This window comes from Ambystoma mexicanum, chromosome 6p (assembly GCF_040938575.1).
Source record: "Ambystoma mexicanum isolate Mex_15411 chromosome 6p, UKY_AmexF1_1, whole genome shotgun sequence".
NCBI classification, from domain to species: domain Eukaryota; kingdom Metazoa; phylum Chordata; class Amphibia; order Caudata; family Ambystomatidae; genus Ambystoma; species Ambystoma mexicanum.
In genome coordinates, this window is record NC_090935.1 from 1157209988 (window position 1) to 1157224859 (window position 14872).

Below are 14872 nucleotides of genomic sequence, written 5' to 3' on the forward strand. Positions count from 1 at the left end.
CGAAAATGGAGGATGAAGCTGATGAGACAGCAGGAGATGACTGGTTTTCATCTGTTTTCATGGATTCCAACCTGGCTGGCAAATGCCTTCAAATTACTTGGAGCAATTCCAGTGTTGGTATTTGCTAGGATTCTGTCTCATGAGGATCATTTTGGGGAAATGACAGAAAACCGCCGAGAAAGCCATTGGGATGCAGATAATGATTGATGTGAATGGAGATCATGCACCACAGACTGAAGATACCAGAGAACAGAAAGAAAAAACGTCCCCTGGTACACCCAGGAACAAAGTTCTACTTGATCACAAGAAATATGTAGGACATTGGATATTTTATCAACCAACTGGAGAATGCTGTCAAATGACCTGGAGTGTGGATGAGCATATAAAGAATGCAGGTGACCTGACGGGGTGATGAAAATATGGATCCCAAAGAAACCTAGATGTGAAGAGAGGATGAAGATCATAGAAGAGCAGGTGGACAAGGACTCGACCTGAGGGGAGAATGTCGAGGAGCAGGTGGACATGTTATTTCTAACTCCCGCCCCCTCACCTGCGCCATATTGGAACAGTAGGAGAAGTATCATCCCAATACCACATCGAGTGTATGAGAGATAATAAGCACTCAACCGTATTGAATGTACCCACGTACTGAGGGCGGAAGGATGGCTGCACATGCCATTGGACATCATAGAGCTATAAGTGAAATCAAGAGCAGAGCGACGTCACATGGTGGTGTGCTGTGGTGCTGCAGGACGTGGCTATCACACTGTGTCCTGCAGCCACCACTGCACACCACTCTGTGCAATCAGAATCCCTCAGCATATCCAGTGAACATCGTGTGACTTTGGTCACATAGAAAACTCTGGGGGCCAGCCTATCAGCCAGTGCACACCACAATCACAAGACTACTGATTAAGGCAGCAGACATTTTGCTGGTTGCCAAACAGGCATCCATTCACACCACTGCCACAATAATTTCACCAGTGGAAGAATACAATCCACAATTCAGCCCTCAGAAAGAGCATACGGTCGAAACACATATCGGCGAGGCTCATACATGCAATAGTGATTTATCCATTTAAAGTCGCAATTTCAGTTTATTGAGCAAATTTTCTTTTGATAACACCACATTCATTTGTGAACTTACATAACTACTAAAGGTTCAATAAAAACAATGAATGTCAGTTTTGTTTCCAGTTTGCGAGGCACATGGTGTGACAGAGTTCTTGCACTTTATTTAACACTTGTACATAATATAGGTACATATGTTCCCATACATAATATAGGTACATATGTCCCTATAACCAATCCCACACCCTCAAATAGGTTTTACAGTTTGCCACGTGACAGATGACGCATATTGAGGTATAAAACCTTTGTATAATCACATTTGGGTGCAAGTGCATGAATTACTGCCCGTTATTCGCCAGATTGCCCTACTTTATTTCTTTGCTGATAATAAAGTAGTACTGTTCCATATTCTTTGAGTCTTTCCGGTCATTTGGGTCCGAGATCATTATTGGTAATTCCATCTAGCACATGAGACGCTTCAAGGTGCTAATGCACAAGACTGTTACGAATTTTCCAAATTTGAATCATGGCTCAAGCATGAATTTGATCCTCTATCAGAAGCCAGCCCAGCAACCACCAAGCTTGAGAGATGTCATCATTCCTTCTTAAATGCATAATCACCCTTATCACTCTGTTTTGAACTGCTTGAACCTCAATTCCAAATCGAATAACATACATTATATTGGATTCTAGAATAGGGGAAGAAGGATAGCTCAGGGACAACGTGTTTGTCTTGGAAGCAAGACAACGTGCCGCAACACAGGTTTTAATCCCGATCCCACGCTAGGGATGTAACGGTATTACGGTATACCGTTAAAGATACCACGAACCAATGAATTGAACAATAATAACCGTCACATTGTTTATACCGGTATACCGTTCATACCGTTAAGTGTGCTTTTCAATCTGATTTGGAAAGGCTGCAGTAAGCAAGTGCTGCGCAGTCTTGGCCTTGCACTGTTGGATGTGCCGTCTGCCAAGTAGTTTCAGTTTGAGCAATTTTAATGCCATTCCATAAACCACACTTCCTGACACAAAATCAATATGTTAGCAATAGGAAGAATAAATACAGTGCCAAGGAGGAAAAGGGTTTGCTTTTTTTTTTTTTTTACATTTTTTTTAAAGCGCTCACACAGTCCGCAGGCATCGCGGCGCTGTTAAAGAAATTGATTTTGTTTATTTAGTTGTGTTATTGTTTTTGTCTTAGTTGCCTATTTATAACACGGTTAAACACCCAGAGGTTTCTAAGCGCGGACCCGGGGATCGAACCTGTGTTGCTGCTAGTGTCGTTTTGCTTCCAAGGCGCACACGTTGCCGCTGAGCTATCCTCCCGGGACTTTGGGTTGGCGGCTTTGGGGTTTATATATTTATAATGGATGTTTTCTAAACATATGACAATAGGGGATTTCCCTGGTTCTATCACTGAATTTACATATAATAAGTCACACTGCGAAATTTACTCCTCTCTGTGGGTCTTCCCTGCTGCCATACCAAAGGGTAACATGTCCATGATTACTGAACACCTTTTGGTCCGGAAGTAAACTAAAGGCTGTAACATAAAGAGAGAGTGCGTGTGCATGCGCACAAGCATATACTACCATCAGACTCCATTGATCTGTGGCATGCAGGTTATCAAGATGGCAACATATTCATCTTCACCAGTAGCCAGTGGGGGAGCTAAAAGCCTAAATGACCACTTAAGAAAAGCTATTCAGTTTGCTTTGCCAGTAGCAGCAGGGCCCCCCCTCCTCTTCTCCACACATGTGTTTGCGTTTGGTGGAAGCAAGGGGTGGCATTTCAGTGGAAAGTATGTTGAAAAGGCCAATTCTGCCCCAAGTGCCTGGTTTTGTTTGTGATGAATAATCTGACAATTTATGACCTTTTAGAAAATATTTAAGATAACTCCACCTTCTATACCGCGATAACCATGATATACCGTCATTTGGCAAGAAGGTTATTGTAACGTCATAAAACTAATACCGTGACACCCCTATCCCACGCTAGAAACCACTCACCGGTTTTAAGCGTATTATAAATTAACAATAAAATAAAATTAGAAAGAACTACTGCCTGCACTAACGTTTTACAATGATTCTCCTCTAGTAGGTACCTCTACTTCAATTGCATAGATGAAAGCTATCTCCACTGCCTCCACCTGGAGAGAAAAAGACAGGTGGCTGTCAAAAGTGACACTGATATGCCTGACGGAGTCCACAGCTTTCGTCGTAAGGCTGCGGGATATTGGCGATTGAAATGGAAGAGGTATGCCAGGTGAACAGCAAACTAATATGACTTTGGTCTTTAAGACGTAAGCAGTTGTCTTGCATCCAGCGCTTGGCTGGGCCTAGGCAAGCCTCCAGCCTAGAGACATCCTCTGTGTCCCCATGGAGATCTGCCAGGATTTTGTTTGTCAGGGTATATCTGAAACTCAAGACCAAAGCTGCCCACGACCTGTGCGAACGGACCCATTTAAATATTAAAAAGAAAGATGGTGAGATAACGACAAACCCTGTGGAATTCCACAGGGAATCAACTAATTTGGTGATATTAAATTGCCCAGCTGCATCCTCTGGCTCCGATCCTTCAATAATGAAGCACCCACGCCAACGCGGCACTCCTTATCCTCATCACATTTTCATGTTGATGGACCAAAATGCTATGGTCCACAGTAACAAAAGCAGCCAAACATCACCCAGGTGAAGACGCCCCCCTGCAAAGTCATTAAGGTGGCAGTCTCACTTCTCCTACCCATTCGTAAACCTACCTTATTACATGAGGGGAAGAATGTGATGAGTCTCAATTTGTCTTTTTCAAAAGATTAACTAAACTTTCCTTTAATTGACTTGGAAAAATGCTTCTGCAATGAGGCATTAATAGTAACAGAAAGATCATCTGCTAAAGTACATTAGCCAGCTAGACTCACCTTCCATGCTCTGGCAGGCAGCAGGCAGGCTTTGCTACTTTTTGAGCCCATGTCTCTGGACTGAGCTTCTTCTCCAGGTTATTTGTATTAACTACTGAAACTCTGAGGTGTGGGGACACGAAAACATAAATAGAAATCACATACGGAGGGTCGGGTAGGCTAGCCACCTTTGGGAGGTGTTAATGCAAAACTTAACAATATTTTCTATAAATGCCACACAGCAGGACAATGTAGTACACTTTCATAAGGTTACAGCCCGCCCCTCCTTTTTGGTTACTCGGCGGGTATTTATTCCTTTTCTAATTACACCCCGATTTATGATCTTATCACAAGCTCAGTAGCAGGTGTCAGTTTCACACAGACTGTTATGTACCCAGCTGGCACTTGAAGACCCTTTGCTCTGCCTCCAACCTATCCAGGCCAAGCCACTTACATGTTAGGGTTCCTGTTGAAAGCGGTGTTGATGTCCTTTACCACCCGCCGGACTAGCACGTCAACCTCCTCCTTCCACTCCGCTGCCATCTTACCGCGGAGCAAAAAAACAGGGACAACGGGACCCGTTGCACAGAAGCAGCAGCATCACAAGCTATCACTGCAGTAGACTACCAGAACACTGAAAAGTCAAACCGCCGCCATATTAGAACTAAACATTCGCCGTTGTCAATTGCCAGAACCCACGCTTAAACATAATGTACCACTTAAAAAGTGCAATATTTGAAAAACATATGAACTCCCGAAAAATTACCAAATCCAAAAAAAAACATACATTATGCATTTAAACATATTCTATTACGTTTTAAATCACACAATTAGAACCGTCCACATTACTTTAAACGCAAGTATGCTTCTATTGAGAAAGTACAACTTGATATAAGTTGTGTCCCTTTTCAGGAAAATAGAGAAGTAAGCCGACACCGTTTACCTTGCAAAGCAACTATTCACATATTCCAAGATGGCGACTTTTCGCTCTACGTGTGAACCGAGAATTAGCCCCTTGCTTATGGTCTATCTGGTAAGAGGTCTTGAGAAGAATACCACCGGTTCGACTGCCCGAACTTTTATGATCAACCACGAGAAGTCGTACAATATCAGTGCTGCAACAAGAAACTTGACCGTTTGAGGATGGTGGCTAGATTAAACGTGAATGCTTTGAACAACGATTAATTTGAGCACGTTTTAACATTCAGCTGAGAATGCCCCGTTTGTAATTGTTAGTTAACATTCAAGGAAACGAAAGTATTTCTTAATTTGTGACATTTACACAATCTTTACAAACTGCACAAATAATATATATAATAGCGCAACAATTTGACGCATAATGGGGAGCACATTCTTTTGCGTTTGCGTTTTAGGCCAAATTATAGAACTTGAAAAGCGTAGTCAAATAATGACATACTAAACAAACACTTTGAAAATATGTCACTGCGTTAAAACATGATGTTAGCAACCCTTCCATCGCGCTTTGAACAACAAAGTAATGTGTACCACTGAAAGATGGCCACCACAGTTATTTAGCTATTCAATGTAGTCCTTCGTCTATTTCTTCAAAAATTAAGTTCTGTATATTTGTGTTCCGAATGTGGGTAGTGAGCTAGTAGCTTAGTAGTTGGGCTGCTCAACTAGCTGTAGCTTATTTGTATTTCTTTTGTTTTCACGTTTGTAATTTGCAACATGCCAGGAATGGAATCAATTTAAAAGCAGGAGAGTTTGAGGAGAGTTTGCGTTTATTTAAAAGCGTGGTTTTCAGATCTTCAATTCTGAAAGTTTATGGTGGAAGAGGGATAGGAGTGTGTTTCGCACAAAGAAAGTGCAAGTGCTTGTTTTATGAAAACAAGGCGGGCAAGCCATCAAAAACATCACAAAACAGCAAGATATAAAATGATGAAGTCCTTAAAACAAGATAATCCAGCAGTTCGTTATTTACCATCAACCCCAATAAATCAGGGTTTATTGGGGTTGATGGTAAATAACAGTGCATTACCTCCACGTCCACTCTTCTACGTCACAGTACTTAACCTCTTGGTGCCCCTGCCTCTGACACAGCATCTTCTTCTATTTCTTCTTTCTGTATAACTCCTCCCCTTTTCAGATAACCCTCACTTTATTTTTTCCTGCCTCTGGCAGGTTTTCAGTTCTGAGTGCGGGCCACCGGGGAGCTCAGTCTGCTGGCCCCCTGACGGGGCTGAGTGGCAGGGCCTCGGTTTTACCCAAAGATGCAGCGTGTTGCCGGTTTCCCCTGCAGAGATTGGGATCCGGTTGAGAGTGGAGTCTCTCCCGGTCATATGCGGGGCATCGTGGCCGGCGAGTAAGCATACATGCCAACATTCCAACACACCAAGGAGGGAGATTTCTTCAGAGAAATCGGGAGATAACAATTTCCCCATAGGAATGCATTGGGGAAATAATTATTTTAGGCGGGAGAACGTGAAAAATAGCAGTATTTTTCACTGAAAAATCGGGAGGGTTGGCATGTATGATTAAGGCATCACCGCACTGGGCCATTCAGGCACGGGCCAGGAGGTAAGGGGCTGCACCCATGAGCTGTGGGTCGGGGTCCTGTGCTCGCCCCGGATTCAGTTCTGACGTGGCGTGAGGTTTCTCTGCCTCGTGGTCGTGCGCCTGATGCCGTCTTTGTTAAGCGAATTGTATAGCTTCTGGAGGCGGGTTGGTGTCGCTTAGGTTTTTTTCCAAGTGCTTTAGATGGGAGCTGCTGTGGTTGCTGCGTGCCAGGGGGATTAAGTGGTTGTTCGCCCCCATTGGCGGTGGTTCTCCTGGGCCTTGTATAAAGAGCGCACAGCTCGGGATGTGTTCTGATATCCAGGTTGGTGAAAGGGTGCAGTGCCTGCTGTCTGTTCGGTTCTCAAGCGGCAGGGTGTCACGGCTCGCCTATTGTTCATGCTTCAGGGGCACATGGCCTCTTGTGTTTTTCTAGTCCCTTGGGCTCGTCTTCATTTGCGTCCTCTGGTCTCTTATCTGCTGGCCTACTGGCTCCCGGCTTCTCAGTCTTAGGAGGCCCTGATCCCGGTATCACATGCTCTGAGGGCCGATTTACAATGGTGGTTGTAGGTTCCAAATCTCCGGGCAGGGGTGTCCCTGATCCAGCCCCTGAAGACCATTCTTACTACAGATGCCAGCGCGTGTGGTTGGGGTGCCACGTTTGGCGTCCTGTCAGGCCAGGGGTTGTGAACTCCAGAGGAGGTCGCTCGCTCGTCTAATTGGAAGGAGTTGTGTGCCATTCTCTGGGCCCTGTTGTCCTTTGGGATATTTTCTGGAAGGCCGAGCAGTGGTTGTCCGGACAGACAATACCACAACTGTGGCCTATGTCAACCGCGAGGGGGGGGTCCGGCCGCTCCTTGAATGCTCTGACTGCTCAGATAGGTTCCTGGGGGGGAGTCACTCCTGATATCTCTCGTGGCCGCTGACATCATGGGAGTGGACAATACACAGGCTCAGCTGATTCCCCTCCGCTATGGAACTGATTCTGTCAGGCAGGGTGTTTGCAGAGATCTGAATCAGGTTCGGGAACCCGGGTTCTAGATCTCTTTTATTCTCCTGTCTCTGTGAAGGTTCCTCTCTTCTACTCCCGGTTTCCGATCGAAGGAGCTTGGGGCGTGGATGCCCGGAATAGAGAGTGGCCTTGGGGTCTCCTTTATGCGTTCCCTCCTCTCCCACTTCTTCCCCGGGTGGTTCAGCGCATCAGGGAAAACAGGGCGACAGTGCTGTTGGTTGCTCCATTTTGGCCTTGTCGAAGCTGGTTTCCCTTCCTAATGGAACTTCAGTGCCAGGAGCCTTGGTTGATTCTGAGGTGGTCTTGTCCCCTGCAGGCGGTGCTGGTGATCGCGGTCCGGCAGATTCAATCGGCAGTTTGGCTATTGCACTGCCTCGGTTAGTCTCCCAAGGTCTTTCGGGTCCTGCTGTTGAGTCTATCCTTAATGCTCGATGGCATTCTCCTCTGAAGACGTATGATAGGCACTGGGTCTACTTTCGGGCTTGGTATGGGAGGTCTGGGATCCCCCCGCCGATCTAGTCTGCCGGCTGTTCTCCATTTTCTCCAGGAGGGTTTTGACAAGGGCCTGGCAATCTCTACACTTCGCTTCCAATGGGCCTCCATTAAAATCCTCTTGGGGGACTCTGATGGCTACCTGCCGGTGGAGGTCTTGGTGGGGATGTTTCTTAGGGGTCTATCTGCTTCCCGTCCATGTGCCTATAAGGGCCTTCCTGTTGGGATCTCCTTCTAGTCTTGAGGTTCCTTCATGGGCCTCCTTTTGTGCACCTGTCAGAAATTGATATCAAGGGCCTTACTCTGAAGACTGCTTTCCTGATTACTATCACATCTGCCCCTAGGCTGGGGGAGGTCGGGGCTCTGTTGTGTCGACCCCCCTCCCTTTTTGAGGGTTTTACCGGACTCTGTGGTTTTTGCAATGTGGTCCTAAAGTTGTGTCTCGGTTTCACACACCTCAGAATCTAGTTCTCCCTGCGTTTTTTCAAGATCCGCCGATGACGGACGAGGTGGTTTGACATGCCATTGATGTGTGGCAGGCAGTTCTGGAATATTTTACTCGGACTGCCCCGTTCCGGCGGTCTGATAGTCTCTTGGTTACTTTTGGCCCAGCTGGTGCTGGGCGGAAGGCCTCTCTGGTTTCCATTAGCTAGTGGATCCGTACAGTCGTCTCCATGGCTTAGGTGGCTTCTGCCCTGCATGTGCCTTACCACGTTCAGGGTCGTTCTACCAGCGGTATAGCTTCTTCCTGCTCGGGGGGGTTTCTCTACAGAAGATTTGTAGGGCTGCCACCTGGGCGGGTCAGAGCACCTTTGTCAACCACTATCGGTTCAATGTCTCCCACTCCGGAGATGGTTCTTTTGGGATTGATGTTTTGTCTGTTGGAATGTGATTATTGGAGACAAAGAAAAGAAATGAAGATTCAACCTGGGAATCCTCCCGTCCCTAGCACACTTTCAATTGTTGGACATAAGCCAATTACTAAAATTTGTTTGAAAATTCAATGTATTACTGTACATCTTATACATAAAGCAATGATTAAATCACACACAAGGAGATTTTTTTTTAGAAAAAGTATCTATAATTCTTTAAAAAGAAGATTAATTTACACGCAGGTAAACAATCCAGCATCATAATATGCATAAAGATAATGAAGAAGAAAGTCAGTTTTTTCTAGGTGATGCGTTTCGAGGATATTTTCCCCTTCTTCAAAGGGCCAATACGGACTATAGCAAAGAAATAATAATAATATATAGTACTACATTCAAATAATTACAAAAAGATATGTACAAAAATGCATCAATTAAGTCTTATAGTTCAAAAGGCTTTTTTATCCCTTTCAAGATTTCAAGATTAGTCACGTGAAATAATAGTAAAATGTTCACCATAGACATGATTCTGGTTTTACATGGTCTGGAGGGTATATTGAGACCAGGTTATAGTGCGGGTATCCCACAGAGTAAACCTATTAAGTATGGGTTGGTCAATACTGCTCATAAATGCCCTCGAACTGGCACTGTTTAGGAGGTGAGGAGTGAGGAAATGGTGTGAAGAAACAAAGCATATAGAAATTCTTGTCAAAACAAGAAATATCAAAAAGGCAGAAATAATGACATATTTACCCGGTTGGGGCTGCGAAAGAAAACACCCAAGTTGAAGCATGATCTGTTTGTATAACTCAATCTAGCAGGTGTTGCTGGTGTTTGCTACAAATATCAATCCTGTAGAGGGATCAATGTGAATAGTCCAAAGGCGAAGCTCAACCTGGGAATGTAATCGTACATAGATACAGAGGTAAATGCTAATGTCTCTATAACAAGTTAGGTGTGTTACAGATTCGAAAAAAAGGCTGGATATACCGGACCTACCCGAGAATAACCAGCGTGTAGCAAATTTAAACCACCGGCACAACCGGAAAATGTTCCAGAATGCGGGGAACAAACACAGCGTGGGGTGTTCCCTGTAGTCACGCTAACGAAGGCTAGCTGAGCTAGAAAATAATTAGACAGTGATATGAGCGTGGAATATTACTTAAGGTGCAGCATCGAGTGTTAAGACTATTCTAAAGCAAAGGATAGAAAAAGAAGGGGGGGCAAAAAGTCAGCATACCAATGATTGGAGTCAGTGATGCGCACAATGGCAGGTGCACATGGGCGAGTGTAGAAACAACCTCTCCTTTCTTCCTGATTTCGGATGCACATCTACGAAGTCAATGCACTGTTTCAACATGCAGGTTCTACAGTCAAAGAGTGAAACATAAATCAGAAGCTGATAGTTTGTTGAGGGTCCCTACTAAGTGCACAGTCATCTGTTCTAGCACGTACCTTTCACAACAGTAGGTTCGGTATGGATAGCCGGCGTCTGCAGTAAGCGTCTGTGTCCGTTGCTACGGAAACAGTGGGCGCCATATTGCTGAGGGCTATATGAGGCAGAAAGAATAGTAATAGAAAATGGACTAATTCTGTGCAGATACAAGGTCCTCCATGATGAGAGTATTCAACAAGGTCCGGGAGGATAAAAGTATAGGAAAAATATATAAAGAAAGAAATTTTGCGCCGCCAATAAATTAGTTTACCTAGCACACAATGGTGGACTAGTTGTATTAAAATACAACAGTCCTCCATTTTGTGACTGTCTAACAGGGTGGAAACATTTCTCAAAGCCACTGCGGGGAAGGTCCTCCATGATGAGAGGGTTAAACAAATTGAGCAAAGCTCGTGATGATAAAAGAATAGATAAAATAAGAGGAAATATTGCAGCGAAAATGAGTTTGAACCAGTTTACCCAGGACATAATGGTGGACTAGTTGTATTAAAATGCAACAGTCCTCCATTTTGGAGATGCCTAACAAGATGGACAAAATTTTCATAACCAGCGCGTGCAGAAAAAAATGAAAGTACATTGTAGAAAAATATAAGTGTCAAAAAATGCGTTCAAAGTCCAGTCATTAGATAGGAGTGACTGCAATGAAGTATAGTAATGATTGTTAAGAAAAAGTTACGCGATCTGTAGTACTGATTGTGCGAGAAAGTCCTTGTCTAGCAAGCCAAGTACATAGATATAGAATTGGTAAATAAGTTACCTGTGAATAGAGTAGAGTAAAGCACAGGCCAGTCCTGGGCATTCAGAGTGCATTGGTCAACAGAGACAAAACATGTTTTTCATCAGTGCAATCGTAGACATAAATGGGTATTCATATAGTCATATTTTTTTTTTTAAAAGGGAGAGAATGTAGTAAAGGGACAGATGGTCAACAAACACAAAAGCGATGTATGGTTCAACCATATGTGAGTACAATACATCTCAATGATTACAGCATTCCATGTTTGTTTAAGTGAGTCATAGATGATACATTCATTCACAGGGATTTACAATTTGCTAGTAGTTATCTATATTACAACAAATGGGATTATTATGGATTGGAGAATCTCTTAAGGCACCTCGAGACATGTGGCTCAAATTTTTTCTTTTTGAGTCATACTTAGGAATCAACACACAGTTACATGGGGGAGCATTTTCAAAAGGAAGAGAAAGAGGAAAGAAGAACATGTATATATCAATACGTGGCACCAATATACAGTCTTACAAAAAGCAGTTTAATGAAAAATCTTCATTCAGACCACGTGGATGTACCGAGTCCATCATGTCAATCCAGTAGGATTCTCTTTGTAACAGAAGCGATTGATAGTCGCCCCCTCTTGGGGGACGTTTTACCACTTCAAGGATCTGAAATTTCAATTGTGCAACAGTGTGTTTATGCATAGTGTACATAGTCGTTTTGATTATTGATGTATGAATAAAAATCTGCATCCCCGTCCATCTCCATGGTAATTGCTACTCATCTTAAAGGGCTGGGTTATCCAGTTCACTTGGTAGCGGAGAGGATGATTCAGAGCCCTCATTATAAGTTAACTTTAGAGTCCCGGCAATATCGAACAACCTTTACCATTCGGCTGAAAGGACGTGAAGCTCCCCGTAGATTGCGGTTAGTGTAATTTGAAAAAGCATGTAAGCGTGATGTGATGGGTCCCCTGGTTTCAGACAGAATCCCCTCCCATGTCTACGAGAAGCTGATCAGATGGAAGGTTGAAGAGGTGGTAAAAGAGGCGTACGATCCCGAGAGTCAGAAGACGAAAATGAGAGTGGTGAGTAAAAACGGAGAGAGTTGGCAAAACATATAGGTGATGAGTGAAGGGAAAAAAAGCGAGTAACGGAGGGAGGCGGGATAAACATAACGTGAGAATAAGTGTTATATATATGGGGAATAAGATATTGACTTGAGTTTGGCCAAGCAATAAAGTATTGTGAAAGAGGCCAAGATAAGAGAATATGCCCTGGCCTGCATTTTAAAGAATGTATAAGAAGAAATTTTAACCTAGAGTCCCACAGTGGATGACGTAGAAGATGGATTTGATTAAAGGCGAATCTAAAGAGGTTAATGTACACTCCGTATGGAGTATTTTAGAGGCCAAGACGAGTCTTAAAGAGAAGATCCTAGGAGATATATGTAACCGGTTGAGTTTGTCTGTTTGTCTTATGTGATTAGGAAAATGATGACATCATAAATGGAAAAACTAATTAATTGTTTAAGTTGAACTTGGTGTTTGTTTTTTAGCAAGATTAAAGGCAAGTTCCGGGACTTTTTTTTTTATTGTCCCTACGGTTCGGCCATGTGTTTTTAAGCATAAATCGGTAGATCGTAGAAAACTTTCCTATGGACCTTACCCGACTTTTCGTCCATTAACGCACTCGAAATCAGCTGCCATTTTGTGATAATCCTATCATTTCCCCCCATCGACCTGGCTCACCTGCGTTTGCGGCACTAAATCATATCCCCCGCCCCTGAAACAGACTTTATCAAAACATTCATATTCCCCGCCTCTATCCGTGACGTGACTGTGCTGCGTAGGCAAACGCGCCCAGGCGTCTTCTACGCGACTCCACACAGAACCCGGAAACCAACACAGATCAGCTCACAACACAGCGCGCCACAATTCGGAATATGAAACTGTACTTTTAAATCAAACCGCAAGATTGTAAATTTGGTAAAGTACATTTATTTGACATCAAATGTTTAGAGAATATTCAGCGATTTGCATTTTTCTTTGCTCTCGATCCAAAATAGTTCGTCTTGAGGCAAGCGATGTTCGTGTGCAGTACACATGGTGTTGGTTTACGATAAAATAAGCTCTTCGGTCGCACTGATAATCGCATGGCTGTTCCAACAACGAGGCACTAGGCCACCACAACGGTATGTATGTTGCATCTAGCCATTAGTACCGCGTAAGGGCATACTTGTACTTGGCGATCGTTCCATAAAATGGTCAGGGTGGTAACGTTGTTCACGCGGAGAAGCAACTGGCGGTTGTAAAAGCCATCCGCCGGTGTCTGGTACTCGTGACACATACAATAATGAAGGATGCACCTGTTTTAAAAACATAAAAAATGAAATTAGTCTCACCATCAGATCTTTATTAAAATTATTCATTTTATATATTAGGTCGGGAAATTATTTCATAGCTAGGACAGTGCAACTGGGTATTATACGTCATTTCCAGTAACCCACCCCCTCTCCTCCGCCTTTTTCAGAGCCGCCTGAGCGCCAGTGGACCACTTCGTCACTGATATGATATAATATGGCATTTGCAACGCGCCTATACACAAGTGTTTCAAGGCGTGGCGAGGCAGGGGGGGGGAACAAGGAGAAGACAGACAACGATCCTACTAGGCCAGGTGTCATTCAGATCACGCAAGTGCAGGGGTAGGGGGAAGGTAAAAGTGCAAGGGGAAGGGGAGGGGGGAAGTGGAGTACAAGGTAAGTAGCATAAAATAATAAATACATAGGGCCAGCTGGTGGCGAGTGCAAGGTAAGTGCAGAACAAGTGCTGGGAAGGGGGGGCTGTAGGATACTGAGACAGTCCCCCAGTGCAGGGGTTGACAGGGAGGCAGTGCAGGTGGAGAGTGGAAGGGCCCAGGACCGAGGTCGCAGACAGTGGACCAGTTGTAGCAGGGGAGAGGGAGAGAGAAAGCAGAAGCAAAGAGGAAGGTTTTGAGGTGCTTCCGTAAAAGGAGATGGTTCTCCTCAAGATAGTGCGCGGTACAAAACAATATGCCACATAGAACGAACAAGTACAACTTAACCCGTCTTTAAAGCTACTGTATAGTAATTAAATTGCGGTATAAACTCATCTAAAGAGTTACTTACATTATATTTGCATTTTCCATTGTGTCTGTGCGTAGGGCAGCCCCGAAATACCACTCCTTCTATGCCGACGTTATTTCTTCTAATGAACGAACATTAAATGGCTTTCGTTTCTGAAATTATATTCATTATCGTTTATGTTATTGCACCACACCCCCAAAAAGAAGTCTTTCGGGATGGTCCCGGCCTGTCAAGGTCAAATAACAATAGAACCTTATACTGAGTCGTGGGCCATTCCGGCACCCGAGCAAAAAATCAAAGCAGCTGACCTTCACTTTGAACGAGCACACATTCCTAGTTAGCTACATTCAGTGTAAGGCCATCTCACAGGACTTGAAATTTACACTCCATCTTTGCATTTTGTCTGCGTGCATTTGCAGCCCCAGAGAACCATAAATACGGAGACATTCTATATTTTTTGAAAAATGATTTATATTACTGTTTGGTTTAATTTAATGCGCAACTGAACAAGGTTGGATAGACACATTGCATGTACACTGAGCAATCACTTTTATTTACACAATACATAGCTACACATATTCAATGGGCCTGCGACATGAGGAGACTCCAGAGCAAAGTCACAGGTGATACCCGGGTGGTTCGCACAACTGCACGGTGAAGGGAGGGGCAACGGTGGAGAGACACATTGCATGTACACTGAGCAATCACTTTTATT

The 14872-nt window shown here is 43.9% G+C and overlaps 1 protein-coding gene across 2 annotated transcripts in view; it reads right to left on the reverse strand.

Moving 5' to 3' along the window:
- PTAR1 (protein prenyltransferase alpha subunit repeat containing 1) overlaps nucleotides 1–4584 on the reverse strand; it is a 523154-nt gene extending 518570 nt beyond the window's left edge. For both annotated transcript variants that reach the window (XM_069625789.1, XM_069625790.1), the window contains exon 1: nucleotides 4428–4584. In XM_069625789.1, the coding sequence (XP_069481890.1) occupies nucleotides 4428–4516 (89 nt within the window). In that variant the 5' untranslated portion in view covers nucleotides 4517–4584. The remainder of the gene's footprint in view (nucleotides 1–4427) is intronic.
- Between the last annotated feature and the right edge of the window lie 10288 nt (nucleotides 4585–14872).